The sequence below is a fragment of the Bombina bombina genome, chromosome 4 (assembly GCF_027579735.1).
Source record: "Bombina bombina isolate aBomBom1 chromosome 4, aBomBom1.pri, whole genome shotgun sequence".
Lineage (NCBI taxonomy): Eukaryota > Metazoa > Chordata > Amphibia > Anura > Bombinatoridae > Bombina > Bombina bombina.
The window spans coordinates 625,423,559-625,442,393 of NC_069502.1; the positions used below are offsets into that span (position 1 = coordinate 625,423,559).

At 38.5% G+C, this 18,835-nt stretch overlaps 1 protein-coding gene across 1 annotated transcript in view; it reads left to right on the plus strand.

Moving 5' to 3' along the window:
• Nucleotides 1-18,835, plus strand: part of TAGAP (T cell activation RhoGTPase activating protein) — a 337,479-nt gene that overhangs the window by 279,964 nt on the left and 38,680 nt on the right. Inside the window, exon 4 of the mRNA XM_053710651.1 lies at nucleotides 7,676-7,840. Coding sequence (XP_053566626.1) covers nucleotides 7,676-7,840 — 165 coding nt within the window. The remainder of the gene's footprint in view (nucleotides 1-7,675; nucleotides 7,841-18,835) is intronic.

The following is an 18,835-nucleotide window of genomic DNA, read 5'->3' on the forward strand; positions in this document are numbered from 1 at the left end:
ATGTATTTATTTTTTAATCATTACAATTTGCAACATAAATTGTAACAAACACTTCAATAATAAGTTCCTTTGAAACAAAACTGTTTGTGAATGATACACATGTTACAGAAATTTTTTCAAAAGTTTACCATCAAAAAAACGCAAAAACAGATATGTAAATATATATGTGTTCATCAAGTGAAAGGTTTCCACCCATCATTTTCTTGACAGTATAAACAGGGCATCAGGACAACATTGGATTCTAAAGCCTCTGATGAAGTGAGGGAGTCTTACGAAACACGTAAGGCAAAGCATTCTGTGATTGTGACGTAATTTCCGGTATCACCGCAATAGCGCTTAGTCGGCCTTGGCACTCTGCCATCCTGAAATCCTGGACAAAGCTTTTTAAAATTCACAGCTTGTACATTTCAGCTATTTGCTTACTGTGTTATACAAGCACAGGAATTTAAAGGGCCATAATACCCAAATGTTTAAACACTTGAAAGTGATGCAGCATAGCTGTAAAAAGCTGACTAGAAAATATCACCTGAACATCTCTATGTAAAAAAGAAAGATATTTTACCTCAAAAGTTTCTCAGTAGCCACATCTCATTGTAAAGGACTTCTAAGCAGCAAATTAGTATGTCTGTCCCGTGACAGCCGAAGGGTTGAGCTTCATGTTATTTCCCTATTCTGTGTAAGGAAGTTTACAATGAAATCTCATGAGAGTTAAGTCAAATCTCATGAGATCACAGTAAAAGGGTTCATGACCTCAGCACTGTTGATGCTGATTGGCTGCTGTTCATTTCTTCATTTTTTTATTTTTTTTTACCTGCAGCTAGGCTGCAGCTGAGTATAACTTTTTACACAGAACTTACTCTGCTGAGCTGAGGAGATTGTGAGGTAAAATATATTCATTTTTTACATAGAGATGCTCAGGGGATATTTTCCTGTTAGCTTTTTACAGTTATACTGCATCAGTTTCAAGTGATTTAGCATATGAGTATTATGTCCCTTTAAGAACTATATTCAATATAAAGTTTCTTACGAACTTGGAAACAGGAAAGTGATCCAAAAACAGTTTCACACACTGTTTTTATAACAAATGGAGATATCGCTACACCTGAAACTTTCTGTGCACCTGAAAGAACAGGGCTTTTAAACAATCAATTCCTTTTAAAAATTATAAAAGGATTCTTCTATGGAAATGGATTAACATGTCTATGCATATAGTTTGGAAATAAAATACCGTCTAAGGAATTCATGATCCAGTTTTTTCCATCATTACCACAGAAAGGGTTCCAGTAAATTAAAGACCTCATTTCTATTTTCTTTAGATACAAGAATCAATAGAGGCAGTGGGTTCTGCTTTTTCTCTATTGCGCAATATTTTAACATAGGTTTTTATGACTAGCCGCTCTGCTGCACCAACCTGTGGTGATTTGTAGCAGCAGCGCGGCTGAAAAACTATTAAAGAGGCATCTCTAATGAGGCCTCATATTTTCCCTGGGAGCCGCTCAGCCAATCAACGCCGGTCATGTATTTTTCTCCTGGTGAGTGACAGCACCAGGAGAATGTACAGAACGGGGTTGTTTGACTCCCTGCTGCACTGTGCATGTGCAAAGAAGGTCCGGTCTGGCGGGAACAGAACACAGTGACACTCTGATACTCCTGCCTGTTTGGGACTGTGAGTCACTGACTGAGCACAGCACAGCCTTAGCGAGCGATCCGGATTGCTGATCATCAGCTGCTGTCCTGGCCCTGCCGGCCCCTGACTGAGGAGCCAACACAAGTCAACATTGTACAAGTAAGTCATAGAGACTTAAACAGTAAGGTAGGAGTAAGGTAGGAGGAGGCGGCCACTACTCTTAAGGCAGCTTATACCGGACCAGTAGGAGGAGGAGGAGGCCAAGGCTGGGTAGGGGCTTTTGACTTTGACTGTGACAGTCTAAACGTTACCGCTCTGACAGTGACCACTCACCACTGAGTACTCTGTCTGAATCCCTGACTAACCGTTACAGGCCAGGGGCCCTTACCAGAATTAACCGGACCGGTACTCATGTGATTAGAGATAGGAGTCCTCGGTCAAATGTCTTACAACAGTGATCGAGCAGTTGCTGAACATAAATTGTATAGCAGAAGATTCATGAGGCATGCCATCAACACACTTCAAATCAAATGGGGCAATTTATAAGACAAAACAGGCAGCATATTATGTGTGTCTTTGTGTAAAATAAGACATTAGTGCCTTGTTGTTGTCTGAAGAGACCTTTTCCGTGTGCTGCTTGTGGCATCCAGGACATCAAATTTATCATTTATTTGCTAACTTTAATAAATCCAGCTATTATTTTGTTAATTTTTTAATAGATTTGGTATTTTGTGTGGCACAAGGTCCAGTGAGCACATTCTCTTTTTGACTTTATCCCCAGCTTTATGAATTCACCCCATGCTATTTTTTTATTTTATTTATTTGTTTATTATTAACATTTTTTTTAAAATCAAATTAGCTCTCCAACAGTTCAGCACAGCCACATAACCACTCCTGCAATATTTTCTTGCTGATGAAAGCAGCACTGGTGTAAATACATATTATGTAACTTTATTGTCCCAAACTAGAAATACTGAGCAGATTTAATTTAATAAATGTGGTTAATTAAAAAACTACAACAGTTAATGCAAATAGTGTGCGTCTGTGGATTCTTCAAAAAATGTTTAGATGGTCTCTTTCTGTTCTGGAAAAAGGGGGCAAAATAAATAAAGTATATTGCAAACTGTTTGTTTTTAAAATAATTTTTATATTACAATTTAAGATGGTTTATGTCCCGTAAAGCCCTTACCAAAATTATTAACCGGACCGGTACTCATCATGTGATCCTCTGATTCTGAATCAGATGATTACATGCTGAGGACTGATCCTGTTAATAATTATTGAAATTAGCAGCGCAGTGGGTGGCACTTCACTGACTGACTGACTGTCACTGTGGCATGATGACCCCTGACCATGTCACCACCGGGCCCTGGCCCCTGAGCTCTTACTGAGGAACTTCAGAGTGACGTTAGTGGACTGGTGCAGTATCTGCGTGCTTTGTCTGACTCAGTCTGAATGGGGCAGCTGTATGCGTGTGTTGTATATAACGCTAATTGCCCTTATGCAATCTGCTAATTTAATTGTCAATTTAAGCTACCTCTATGGTTCATATATTGGCTTCTCGGGTATATCATAGCCAGTGCCTCACTTGCCTCTGACCTCACCGCACACCACGAACACATATATATTATAGCCCTTTGCAGTCCAATACAGGGCCATACACCACCTTTGAACCCTTATATAAAAAAATATTAATATTTATATGGCTCATTTTTATCAGATAGTGTTTATATGAGTGTAACGGTTTAATTTTAATGTATTTATGTTGTGTTTGGTGCAACTATTACTGGATTTTAGGTCTTCAATAGCGTTAACCAGATGCACGTTAAATTCGATTGCACTCATGCAAACACATTTACTTTTAACTTGTAATACGGGCACAAATTAACACACCCGCAATATTACAATATTGCTTGCGAACAGACATTAGCACATTTGTAATCTAGCCCTTAATACTATACTTTTGTACTCTTATTTTGATGTATCTGATAGTTTAAAGGGATAATCTAGTCAAAATTAAACTTTCATGATTCATGAACTTTCTAATTTACTCCTATTATCAATTTTTCTTTGTTCTTGCTTGCGCACAGCCAAAAATAGTTTTGTAAGAATGTGCAGATTTCATTTGCAATACTCAATTAAACCCTCAATGACCAGTGCTGTACCCTGTACGACGCTGGTCGTTAAGCCCTTAAGGACCAGCATCATACCCTGTACGACACTGCTGTCCTGGGCGTCTCTCTGCTGCAATCTCAGTAAAAAAAGCAAGATTGTGCTATTTCTGCATGTCGCACAACTGGGGCAGTGCAGAAATAGATGGGCAGAGTTACCGATGCAGAGAGGGCCACTCTGTGTCCCTCTCTGCATCGGGCAGCAGTGGTGCCGATCTTTGGTGGTGGGGGAGGGTTAGGAGGGAGGTGGGTGGGCGGCCCGTCGCTGCAGAGTGGCAGGAGGGGGACAGGAGTGGGTGGGACCCCTACGCTGCAGAAAAAAATATTTTAGATCGGTGTCCGGAAGTGAATGGGGAAGGGGGAGGAGAGGGACGAAGGCTCTTAAAGTGGTGGGGGGATTAGAGGGTGGGAAATTGATCGGGGGGGTAGGGTAATGAGGGAGGCAGCTACACTGCAGAACCTAAGATGGCAGGAATTAGTTAGCAGGGGGAGGGTTAGAGAGCTTTTTGGGAGGGATCAGGGAGGTGGGAAGGTAAGGGGGTAATCCTACACTAAGGAAAATAATAATAATTAAAAAAAAGAAAAAACAAAAAGTGTAAAACTACATACTGGCAGACTGTCTACCAGTACATAACATGAGGGTGACCAGTGGGAGGGGTGGGGGAGGAAAGAGAGGTGTTTGAGAGGGATCAGGGGGTGGGAAGCAACCTAATTAACCCCTTCACTCATGGGAATAGTAAGTGTGGTGCACAGCTGCAATTAGTGGCCTTCTAATTAGCAAAAAGCAATGGCAATGCCATATATGTCTGCTATTTCTGAACAAAGGGGATCCCAGAGAAGCTTTTACAATCATTTGTGCCATGATTGCACAAGCAGTATGTAAATATTTTCAGTGAGAAACCCAAAGTTTGTGAAAAAGTTAACTTTTTGTTAATTTGATCGCATTTGACGGTGAAATGGTGAAATATACCAAAATATGCCTAGGTCAATACTTTGGGTTGTCTGCTAAAAAAAATATATATATATTTTTAATAGGTAAAAAAACAACAAGGCTCTATTTCTGTTAAAATGTAGTGATGGGAAAATGCTAAAAATGTTCTGGTCTTTAGGGGAAGTCTTAGGGGCCAAATAATCAAGCTCTGAATGGAGCTTGATGCCCCTCTTTCCGCACGAGCCTTCATGCTCGCCAGAAACAACAGTTATGAAGCAGCGGTCTAAAGAACTCTTCTCCATAACTTGTCCGCTGCCTATGAGGCTGCGGTCTTCAATCCGCTCGATCCTATATGATTGGGCTGATTGACACCCACTGCTAGTGGCTGATTGTCCGTGAATCTGCAGGGGCGGCATTGCATAAGCAGTTCACAAGAACTGCTTGTGCAATAATAAATGCCGACAGTGTGTGCTGTCAGCATTTATCAATGTGCGGCGGACATGATACGCTACATAGTATCATGTCCGCTCACACATTAATAAACAGGCCCCTTAGTCTGAACTGCCTGGTCCTATAACTTTTACAGTATATCCATTTCAGGAGTTATGATGATCTGGAGTTTAAATCAGTTTTTAATGTTGTGCTGATAGGGAATTTATACTGAATTTAAAAAGTATACTGATTTAATATATACATTTTTGTTTTTACTAAATATATATATATATGGCTCCTAAAAGTGTTTTTTTATTATTGTGAGCTAAGGGTACTTTATTACACTAATAAAAATGTCTTACTTCTAAATATGGAATGTAGAAGCTTGAGAAGTAAGGGGTTGAGAAAAACGTATCTACTTATTATCAACAGAAAATTACCATTAAACTCTATGGGGATTTTTGTAGATAAATCATTTGATACTTTCTTCTATAGGATTGTGATCAACTCCTAAATGTGCTAATTGAAGAATTTAAATTAAAAAAAAAAGAATATTTCCTGGTGTAAACAATGTAAAATATAAAGTATAAAAGAAATATAAAGATTTAAATAGAAAATATTTGTCTTCTTATTAGTCATTCTTAATAATCTAATTAATTCCTTTAATTGTCAAACGCTTCTTTTGAAAATAGAATTTAACTTATCATTTAATTTTATTGTTTCCTGAATTATATAAACAAAGTCCTGTTAAAGAGACCATTATAGTTGAAAAATGTCATGCTTTATTTAGCTTGGGGTATGCATATGAATAATCAGAAGGGCAAGTAGCAAAAGCATACGTATTTCTTTATAAAGTGTAAATAGAGTTCAAGGGAATACCGCAGTGTAGGGCAGGGTACAGAGCGGAATTATGTCAGAAACTATAAAGTAGCAGTGTGTAAACTATAAACTATAAAGTGTGTGCAGCGCACCAGCTAGGAGTAAATATAATTTATTAGACCCCATGTGGAAGTATCAGTTATTATGCACTACAGTTTGAATGTCTTTTTTGTTCCTTACATTTTGCTTGTATTGTTTTTTTGGTGTGTTTGTATTGTTGATTTCTCCCTCCATAACATATCGGTGTAGCATAAAAGGCTGTATATTTTGTTAGACCATTTTTAATGGATACATGACGTATATTAAGAAAGCTAAGGGTTTTTAAAGGTATATAAGATATTGTTGCTAGTTCAAGGCAACAAATAAAAATCATAATATTCTAGCCATGTTTGCAATGTAATATGTGGTTTTATGATAGGACAATCATTTTGTACATAATCTACTGCAGCAAGGGTAGCTGGACGTTAGTGAGTAATGATCTACTTTTTTGTAAAATTTTCCATTGAGATCTACTTATGCCAGATTTAAGAACATTGTGCATGTAGTGTGGTCCAAATGTTAAGAAAAATCAGGGTGATCCTGTGTTTTTCCCATAAATAGTATACAGGGTTTATGATTTCCCGACATTAGCAGTTACGAGGTTAAGCTATGAACATAACACATCTTCTGTGGGGCTTTTAACTCACTTTTGCCTTATATTTAGCAACACTTTTTTATTTGAATTTTTAATTAATAAAGAGTGCTGGTTCCCACTTCACAATTAATGACTGTGTCTTGTGCACCTGGGGAGCAACATTAAAGAATTTATTAGCTGCAGCACATTTCAATAAATTGATTTTTTCAACACATGAGACATCTTAGAAGCGAAACATTAAAAAATACCACCATATGGACTAATAAAAAGCACCATAAAGTGAACTTATTTTAAGCTTTATCCTAATTGGAACATATACAGGAGATAATGTTTGAGCATATGCCCTGTATCAGTGGGCTTTGCATTAATTCATTACAGCAGCTATAACTTCTAATAGAAACACAAAAATGCTTCTGATTGGATCTTGAATGCATTACTCTGCATTTGAAATGTAATGTTTATATTTCCCTGTAAGTAAAAGTAGTTTAATTTAAACTAGAAGGGCTGCACACAACTAACAGTGATGAATCATTGTTTTACAATAGACTAACAATAGCGCGCATTGGCTGTCATCAATAGCGTGCATCAGCTGGGATCAATACCGCTGTCTACCTTAGGGGGCAAGGAGGTCGACAGGTAGACCTCGGTCAATTTTTTGGGCTTTGCTGATCTACAGTACTTGATGCAATTATATATGAGAACTTGGAATCAATAATAACATATGTATTGATCAGAACTCTTTTGTTGTCTTGAATTTAAAAACACATTTTATATGCTATATTTTAGGGTGTACACTGCTTAGACTAATCAGTGTCTGAAACGTGTGATTTACTCACCTATTCTTAGATATTTTATCTGCTTTGTTAGGGGGGCTTGGTCATTAGATTTTAGAAACATTGGTTTACTCATATACACACATTTTATGCATAAGTAGCCATTTGCTTAATGCATAGCTGCATACAAAATATTTACTTAATAAACAAATGTGTGTTTTGTTTCAGGTCTGGCACAAGTTTTAGATTAAAGTATAGGGTGGACCTTTCTGAGATGATGGCATTGTCATGTGATGAAGAGGATGATGAGGAAGAAGCGTGTTCATATCACAATACGCCTAAGAATGCTCTTATTTTAATATGGCCCTACAATGGATGCATTGCATCTTTCCGGTAGGTTTTAGAAATGTTTTATTACATACAATCAATTACTTGTCAGGAGTGTAACTAACGGTTTTCAACATGACATGGTACAATAATGTGTCAGGACAGATGTCAAAGTGAGCTCTTACCCAGCAAAACCATCTCTAAGATATTGTTAAAATGAAGCATGTGCATTGAAATGACCACAAACGTGTGCGTATCATTGTCTATCAGATTGCGCAAGTAAAGTGTCACTGGTAAGACGAGAATTCCAATTCACAATTTGCTGCTACTATAAACATCAGCAATAACATAATTTATTTTGATAGATTTTAACCTGGAGGCAATCAAACTATTTTATATAAAACAAGTCTGAAATACAAAAACTCTATCCAGCATCAAAGTGGTTTGTGGGTGTGCACGCCAACAGGTCACTGAAAACCTGAAACGTCAATAGAAAGTCCAAAAATAGGCAGCACCACCAAACACTGTAGATAAACTGTTTATTCCATCCTTTAGGAGCAGGTACAAAAAAGCAGACTATGTTTTGGGTTACATACATGGACATGACTAAGGGTATGTAACCCGAAACGTAGTCTGCTTTTTTGTACCTGCTCCTGAAGGATAGAATAAACAGTTTATCTACAGTATTTGGTGCTGCTGCCTATTTTTGGACTTTCTATTTAAAACAAGTCATCATTTTTCAAAATATGTTATTTTTCTTTAACCCTTTGAGTGCTAAGCACTTTCCCACCTGAGTGCTAAGCTGTTTTAAGGTTTTTTTTTTTTCATTTTTTATTGTTTGTATTTTTTTTAACTTTTTTTTTTTTTCAGATCCCCAAGACTTAAACTGTTGGAAAGGTTAGGTGAGTACCTTTCTAACGGTGGGTCTTGGGGGTCTGTAGCTGCTTAGATGCCTGAGCTACAGGCTTCTAAGCAGCATGCCCCCTATTTCTACTATACTAAACATTTTTAAATAAAGTTGCGAGGTGACGTCATCACGTCATTGCGTGTGACGTCACCGCGCATAATGTGAAGCCCCGGCGATGAATGTCACTATGCTGGCCAGATCGCTGGGGTAGGAGCGGGTGGGAGCCCCCAGATCTCCCTCAAGGTGGGAGAGTGCTAGCAACAACTCTGAGCCGTCATTAGCACTTGAGTGGGAAACTCTGCAACGGCTCAGAGCCATTGTTAGCACTGAAAGGGTTAAATTAAATCATTCTGTCTCACATTAATGCTGCATTACCATCTACCCTTTTGATATTCAGAAATTTCCTCTACACTTTCCCCCATTTAATTGGTCTTTTACCACAGTTTGAACACACAGGCAACTCCAATTCTAGTTTTTTCTAAGCTTTGCTGAATAATGTATGTACATTTTATTTAATTCATGTTTGTGTAAACTTCATTTTTTAAGTTGGCATTAAAAATGGAAATTTAATTAAACTTTCTTTATTCAAAGAGAGAGTACAATTAAAAAAAACAACTACAAAACAATGCATACTAACTATATGACATAGGATAGCCTTGTTGTCTGCAGACTAAAGCCCAGATTGGTTCCTCTAAATAAGCAAAATGGTGGTTGGAGTTTGTCTATTGATAAACAATTGCAGTAAAAAGGATGTTTGTTTTAAAAACATCAAATCTTGGCTGATATGTTGTTATATAGAAACACAACAGAAATGTCTTGTAATTACAAGGTGTTAACATTATACAAATACAAACAAATAACTTATATTTATTCCAGGATACAAAAACAAACCACAGTAATTCATAATTGATGAGATGTACAGATTTCTGAAGTGAAAGTTGTTATGCTTATAAACTATTTTTTTTTATGTTGATCAAAACATGTTCTTTTTCAATATCAGATTTGTTTCTGTAATCTAACACAAATCTTTAAGAACAGGACAATTATTTTGACGATATCTGTAATCTGCTTTCCTGTGGTAACGTTGTTTACTAAGAGACATAAACTGAGAGTTAGATTATTTGTAAGTTTAAAACTTCTCAGCTATTTTCATACCAGAAATTCTCTAAGACTTCACTATAAATGTAAGAGGCCGGCCCAGACTGACCATAGGGCATACCGGGAAAATGCTTGGTGGGCTGCTGGTTACTTAGCCCCACCCACCATTACTTTGACACACTCAGTAACATCATGTGTGAGTCAAGCTGAAGCATACAGAAGTGTGGGGCAGTGCTTGTGTGGCTGAACAATAATACATACGCGTGCAGTCATGTGGGAGTGGGATTGGAGTTCCAAGTATGGCTAACCCCATATGTCACATGATGCCTGCCCGTCAGTGAGCTGCAGCCATAGGCCGAGTGGGACATTGCACATTGCATGTGCACGGTGCAGAAGGCCTGTGTTGAATGAACTGAAGAAGAAGAGAGTGATGAAGCTGGTTGCTGCTTGGAGACACAGCAGATAGCTGGAAGTGATATGTAGCAGTGCCAAAGCATGCCTCAAAAATAAAAATATATTATTTTGAGCCCTATGCACCCTAAGCCAAAGAAAACAATACTGGGGCATTTTACTGATCAGAAGTTAGGCACCACAAAACCTGTTATTAGTTAAGTCAAGCCAGTGTTAGTAGCTTTGCCAACAGTTAAATGAGTCAGTGTCAGTCAAGACTGAGGATGTCAGGGTGAGTAGCTAGTTAAGTACCTTATAGCTCTATATTTGAAATAATATGCTTCTTTTGACATTTTGTCTTTTGTCATTTTTTTACTTCTAGATTTGAGATATTTTAAAAGTCTGTATTAGTACTATAAAAATTAAAGAAAACAAATATGGTTGGTTAGTCAGCTTGCTAAGTTGCTAATGTTTAAAGGGACAGTCTAGTCAAAATTAAACTTTCGTGATTCAGATAGGTCACGTAATTTTAAACAACTTTCCAATTTAATGTTATAAATTTTGCTTTATACTCTTGGTATTCTTAGTTGAAAGCTAAACCTAGGTAGGCTCATATGCTAATTTATTAGACCTTGAAGTCTCTTATCTACATTTAGCAAACCAATAGGCAAGCATAAAATAAAAATGGTTAGTAGTCAGCACCAGGAGAGCAAAGCACACAAACTCACTATAAAAACAGTCACCTAACAGGGTCGTACAGAAGGATAAATAAATTGTAGGGACATAGGAGCGCCACCCAAAGCGGGCTTAAAGGGATACTGAACCCAAATTTTTTCTTTCGTGATTCAGATAGAAAGTGCAATTTTAAGCAACTTTCTAATTTACTCCTATTATCATTTTTTCTTTGTTCTCTTGCTATCTTTATTTGAAAAAGAAAGTCCAGAACCCTGGACAGCACTTGTTTATTGGTGGATGAATTTATCCACCAATCAGCAAGAACAACCCAGGTTGTTCATGAAAAATGGTCCGGCATCTAAAAGTACATTCATGCTTTTCAAATAAAGATACCAAGAGAATGAAGAACATTTGATAATAGGAGTAAATTAGAAAGTTGCTTAAAATTGCATGCTCTATCTAAATCACAAAAGAAAAAATTTGGGTTCAGTGTCCCTTTAAGTGTGCTGGTTGAAAAGCTGGGCCCAAAGAGATTATCAATATGGGTGTATAATGGCCAAAAAAACAACACATAGTACTGTATTACTATAGAGCGTAGAAATAACACATAGTACTGTATTAATAACACATAGTACTGTATTAATAAGGAGCGTAGAAATAGGGTGAAAAATACAGACAATAAAGAATATATAAAAACATATGTTGTATATAAAAATGGTTTAAATCCAAGGAATATATGGAACAAGATTGCCAGAACTCTGTCGCAATCTAGCAGAGTTATTCACAATCTACAGTAAAATGTTTAAAAAGCAACGGTGAAAAACATATGTCAAACATATGACAAAATAAGGGTATAACAAAAAAGAGCAATAAAGAAAATAATGAATGATATTTATGAATCAGATAAAGAGACGTCCCATATATAAAGCAACAATATAGTCCCAAAGTCTATACAGTCACAAAGTGACTCAGTGGAGGTCCAATGTGGAAGGATCCAGAGAAGAGAGAGGAAAATACTTTTATCCAGGGGAGTAAAATCTTTTATCCAAAACTTCTGGTTCATAGTAAAAACATCTAAAGGTACCTGTGGAAGAAAAAACAAACCGATGCACAAAAACAAAAGAAGCTAACTAAAAGAATAAGCAAGCATAACCCAGGTTCTCAAACAAAAATGGGCTGTTTTTTAAAGGGACATGAAACCCAAAATTTTTCTTTCATGATTCAGATAGAGAATACAATTTTAAACAACTTTCCAATTTACTTCTATTCTTTATTTTGCTTCCTTCCCTTGTTATCCTTTGCTGAAAGGTTTATATAGGCAAGCTCATGATCAGCAGAGAACCTAGGTCCTAGCTGTTGATTGGTGGCTGCATATATATCTCGATTGTGATTCGCTCACCTATGAGTTAGAAACCATCAGTGCATTGCTGCTCCTTCAACAAATGATACCCAGAGAATAAAACAGATTAGATAAAAGAAGTAAATTACAAAGTTGTTTAAAATTGTATTCTCTATCTGAATCATGAAAGAAAACAATTGGGTTTCATGTCCCTTTAAGCTTTACATTCCTGCTTTTTAAATAAAGATAGCAAGAAAATAAAGAAAAATTGATAATAGGAGTAAATTAGAAAGTTGCTTAAAATTGCGTGCACTATCTGAATCATAAAATAATAAATTTGGGTTTAGTGTCCCTTTAAGGGTAAAGGTCTGTGCAAATGTGTATGTGTGTTTGTGAAATATTGTGTGTGTGTGTGTGGTGTGTGTGTGGGGTGTGTGGGGTGGGGGGGGGGGGGAGTGGACTGCTTTGCCTTAAAATGCCAAGGCCCATTTTTGGTCCCAGTCCGGCCCTGGTCATGGGAAGCTTATAGAATGTAAGTACTGTGTATACTAACCCAGATGTTAGACTTTATAGCACTTAGTATAATGTGGGGTAGGAATCTAAGATTTACTTAGGGTTGCTAAGTTCTGTTGTCACATCACAAGTAATACTCACTGACATTCATGGTTTTCTCGTGCATTGTCACAAGTAAGATGTCTCACATTCACATGAGATCCTAGTTATCACAGTGATTCATGTGTTTGTGAGCTGTTGCTAATGCTTATAAACTGTTACTACACTGGATGAACATTCAAATAATGTTTTCCTCTTTCAACACGTTTTGAAAGTAGGCGATATTGTGACATTTTCCTCTTCACCAACGGTTCTCTTTCATCATCTTGCTCAATTATCAGTTTAATATTAGATATTTTATCAAGCTGAAATTATAACATTTAATAACAATTGTTGGGAATTCCTTATTTTAAGTGTTTGGAAACAGGGCAACCATGATGCATAGCAGATTAAAGGGGCTGTATACACCAATTTTCATATTACTGCATGTAATAGACACTACTATAAGGAATAATATGCACAGGTACTGATATAAAAATCCAGTATAAAAAGTTTTACAAACGTACTTAGAAGCTCCCAGTTTAGCACTGTTGATTAAATTAGACTGGGACACCCACTGAAAGGGGCTTAGAGCAGACCCCCCCTCCTCTGCATATGAAAAGACCCATTATACAAACAAAAGCAATCTAAAGTCTGTATACATCAGTAATTAATCTCCGCAATTGATCATTAATGTTATTTCAAATGCATTTTAACAAGTCAGTTTAAACATTATCGCCTAGATTTAGAGTTTTGCGGCCAAAGGGGTGCGTTAGCTACGCATGTTTTTTTTCTAGCGCTGCTTCTAAAACAATGGTATTTAGAGTTCTCTGAAGGGCTGCGTTAGGCTCCAAAAAGGGAGCGTACAGGCATATTTACCGCCACTTCAACTCTCAATACCAACGTTGCTTACGGTAGCGGCTAGCTGGAAAAACGTGCTCGTGCACGATTCCCCCATAGGAAACAATGGGGCATTTTGGGCTGAAAAAAAACCTAACACCTGCAAAAAAGCAGCGTTCAGCTCCTAACGCAGCCCCATTGTTTCCTATGGGGAAACACTTTCTAAGTCGGCACCTAACACCCTAACATGAACCCCGAGTCTAAACACCCCTAACCTTACACGTATTAACCCCTAATCTGCTGCCCCCGCTATCACTGACCCCTGCATTACACTATTAACTCCTAATCTGCCGCTCCGGACACCGCTGCAACCTACATTATACCTATGTACTCCTAATCTGCTGCCCCTAACATCGCCGACACCTACATAATATTTATTAACCCCTAATCTGCCCCCCCCAACGTCGCCGCTACCTTACCTACACTTATTAACCCCTAATCTGCCGACCGGACCTCGCCACCACTCTAATAAATGTATTAACCCCTAAACCGCCACACTCCCGCCTCGCAAACCCTATAATAAATAGTATTAACCCCTAATCTGCCCTCCCTAACATTGCCGCCACCTAACTTTAAGTATTAACCCCTAATCTGCCGACCGGACCTCGCCGCTACTCTAATAAATGTATTAACCCCTAAAGCTAAGTCTAACCCTAACCCTAACACCCCCCTAAGTTAAATATGATTTTATTTTAACAAAATAAATTAACTCTTATTAAATAAAGTATTCCTATTTAAAGCTAAATACTTACCTGTAAAATAAACCTTAAACTAGCTACAATATAACGAATAATTATATTGTAGCTGTTTTAGAATTTATATTTATTTTACAGGCAACTTTGTATTTATTTTAACTAGGTACAATAGCTATTAAATAGTTATTTACTATTTAATAGCTACCTAGTTAAAATAATTACAAAATTACCTGTAAAATAAATCCTAACCTAAGTTACAATTAAACCTAACACTACACTATCAATAAATAAATTAAATCAATTAACTACAAGTACCTAAAATTAAATAAACTAAACTAAATTACAAAAAAAACAAACACTAAATTACAAAAAAATAAAATAAATTACAAGAATTTTAAGCTAATTACACCTACTCTAAGCCCCCTAATAAAATAACAAAGCCCCCCAAAATAAAAAAATCCCTACCCTAATCTAAATTAAAAAAGTTAACAGCTCTATTACCTTACCAGCCCTTAAAAGGGCTTTTTGCGGGGCATGCCCCAAAGAAATCAGCTCTTTTGCCTGTAAAAAAACACAATACCACCCCCAACATTACAACCCACCACCCACATACCCCTACTCTAACCCAAACCCCCCTTAAATAAACCTAACACTACCCACCTGAAGATCTCCCTACCTTGAGTCGTCTTCACCCAGCTGAGCACCGACGGACCAAAAGAAGACATCCGGAGCGGCAGAAGTCTTCATCCTATCCGGGCAGAAGAGGACATCCGGACCGTCAGACATCTTCATCCAAGCGGCATCTTCTATCTTCATCTATCCGACAAGGAGCGGCTCCATCTTCAAGACCTCCGGCGCGGACATCCTTCTTCAACGACGACTACCCGACGAATGAAGGTTCCTTTAAGTGACGTCATCCAAGATGGCGTCCCTCGAATTCCGATTGGCTGATAGGATTCTATCAGCCAATTGGAATTAAGGTAGGAAAAATCTGATTGGCTGATTGAATCAGCCAATCAGATTCAAGTTCAATCAGATTAAAGAAAGGAATACTTTATTTAATAAGAGTTAATTTATTTCGTTAGAATAAAATTATATTTAATTTAGGGGGGTGTTAGGGTTAGGGTTAGACTTAGCTTTAGGGGTTAATACATTTATTAGAGTAGCGGCGAGGTCCGGTCGGCAGATTAGGGGTTAATACTTGAAGTTAGGTGTCGGCGATGTTAGGGAGGGCAGATTAGGGGTTAATACTATTTATTATAGGGTTTTTGAGGCGGGAGTGAGGCGGTTTAGGGGTTAATACATTTATTAGAGTAGCAGCGAGGTCCGGTCGGCAGATTAGGGGTTAATAAGTGTAGTTAGGTAGCGGCGACGTTGGGGGGGCAGATTAGGGGTTAATAAATATTATGTAGGTGTCGGCGATGTTAGGGGCAGCAGATTAGGGGTTTATAGGGATTATGTAGGTTGCGGCGGTGTGCGGTCGGCAGATTAGGGGTTAAAAAAAATTATTATAGTGGTGGCGATGTGGGGGGACCTCGGTTTAGGGGTACATAGGTAGTTTATGGGTGTTAGTGTACTTTAGAGCACAGTAGTTAAGAGCTTTATAAACCGGCGTTAGCCCATAAAGCTCTTAACTACTGACTTTTTTCTGCGGCTGGAGTCTTGTCGGTAGAGAGTCTAATGCTCACTTCAGCCAAGACTCTAAATACCGGCGTTAGGAAGATCCCATTGAAAAGATAGGATACGCAATTGGCGTAAGGGGATCTGCGGTATGGAAAAGTCGCGGCTTGGAAGTGAGCGTTAGACCCTTTCCTGGTTGACTCTAAATACCAGCGGGCGGTAAAAAGCAGCGTTAGGACCCCTTAACGCTGCTTTTGACGGCTAACGCAGAACTCTAAATCTAGGCGTATTAAAGTTGTTGCATGACAAATCAAAGCAATTTTGCTCTCTATGCTCTGCAATACCAGCATCACTTTGCAGGCATGACTACTCTTCTTAAATTAACTACAGCATATTTATTTTATCTTGTATGTCATGGCCAAATAGAAACAGATATAAATTAGCTCTTTCAATTATCAAACAATCACTTTGTAGCATATTTTAGGTAAGGGGTTCTTAAGTCTGCATAATACAATTTAATATCTTTGGGGACTGTAGGGGAAAACACAATTTTTTGAGGTAAATTACAGGTTAAAAATAAAAGTGTATTGCAAAGCTGATTCAAAATTAAACTTTTTTGGCTAACTTACAAGTCTAGCTAATATTTTTGTGCTCCTCTTGCAGTCTAGCCCTTTATTGGGGGCGTAATATTGAACTTTATGAGGCCTATTTAACAACGGTCTGTCGGACCTGATCCGACAGTGCGGATCAGGTCCGACAGACCTCGCTGAATGCAGAGAATAATACGCTCTTCGTATTCAGCATTGCACCAGCAGCTCCCCCTGCAGATTGGCCGCCAGCAGGGGGTGTCAATCAACCCAATCGTACTCGATCAGGTTGAATTGTGGCAATCTCTGTCCGCCTCCTCAGAGCAGGCGGACAGGTTATGGAGCAGCGGTCTTTAGACCACTGCTCCATAACTTGTGCTTCTGGTGAGACTTAAGGCTCGTCAGAAACAAGGGGCGTTAAGCTCCATATGGAGCTTGATAGATATGCCCCTATATCTATTTAAAAATAATACACACTGTCACACACTCTCACTTTAACACTTTCTCACACAATCTCATACATACACACACTCCATCACTCTAACACACATTTACTCTGACACTCTCTCACACACATATAAACACTCATACACACTCTCACTGTAGCACACTCTCACACACACTCACTGTTACACACACTCTCACTCTCATACACACTCTAACTGTGGCACACTCTCACACATACTCACTGTTACACACACTCTCACTCTCATACACACTCTAACTGTGGCACACTCTCACACACACTCACTGTTACACACACTCTCACTCTCCTACACACTCTCACTGTAGCACACTCTCACACTCACTCACTGCTACACACACTCTCACTCTCATACACACTCTAACTGTGGCACACTCTCACACACACTCACTGCTACACACACTCTCACTCTCATACACACTCTAACTGTGGCACACTCTCACACACACTCACTGTTACACACACTCTCACTCTCATACACACTCTAACTGTGGCACACTCTCACACACACTCACTGTTACACACACTCTCACTCTCCTACACACTCTCACTGTAGCACACTCTCACACTCACTCACTGCTACACACACTCTCACTCTCATACACACTCTAACTGTGGCACACTCTCACACACACTCACTGTTACACACACTCTCACTCTCATACACACTCTAACTGTGGCACACTCTCACACACACTCACTGTTACACACACTCTCACTCTCATACACACTCTAACTGTGGCACACTCTCACACACACTCACTGTTACACACACTCTCACTCTCCTACACACTCTCACTGTAGCACACTCTCACACTCACTCACTGCTACACACACTCTCACTCTCATACACACTCTCACTGTAGCACACTCTCACACACACTCACTGCTACACACACTCTCACTCTCATACACACTCTCACTGTAGCAGTCTCTCATACACACTCACTGTTACACACACTCCCACTCTCATACACACTCTCACTGTAGCACACTCTCACACACACTCACTGTTACACACACTCCCACTCTCGTACACACTCTCACTGTAGCACATTCTCACACACACTCACTGTTACACACACTCTCACTCTCATACACACTCTCACTGTAGCACAGTCTCTCATACACACTCACTGTTGCACACATTCCCACTCTCATACACACTCACTGTAGCACAGTCTCTCATACACACTCACTGTTACACACATTCCTCTCTCATACACACTCACTGTAGCACAGTCTCTCATACACACTCACTGTTACACACACTCCTACTCTCATACACACTCTCACTGTAATACGCACTCACTCTCGTTACAGTATATTGGTTAAAAGTATGCATTTGTTTTAAAACTAGTTTTTAAAATGAGTCACATACGCACATTCAGGCTCTCATACACATGCTCACTGTAATACACAAACTCTCATACACACATATATACACTCTCACTGTAGTACACACTCACTCATTACAGTTTATTGGTTAAAGTGTGCACTTATTTTAAAAATAGAATTGTTAGTGTTTTAAAAGATAGATAATCCCTTTATTACCCATTCCCCAGTTTTGCATAACCAACACAGTTATATTAATGTACTTTTTACCTTTGTGATTACCTTGTATCTAGGAACCTTCTTCCAGCCCCCTGATCACATGACTGTGACTGTTTATTATCTATTGTCTTAAATTAGCATTGTTTTGTGCTAAATCTTAAATAACCCCCTGTGCCTGAACACAGTGTTATCTATATGGCCCACGTGTACTTTCTGTCTCT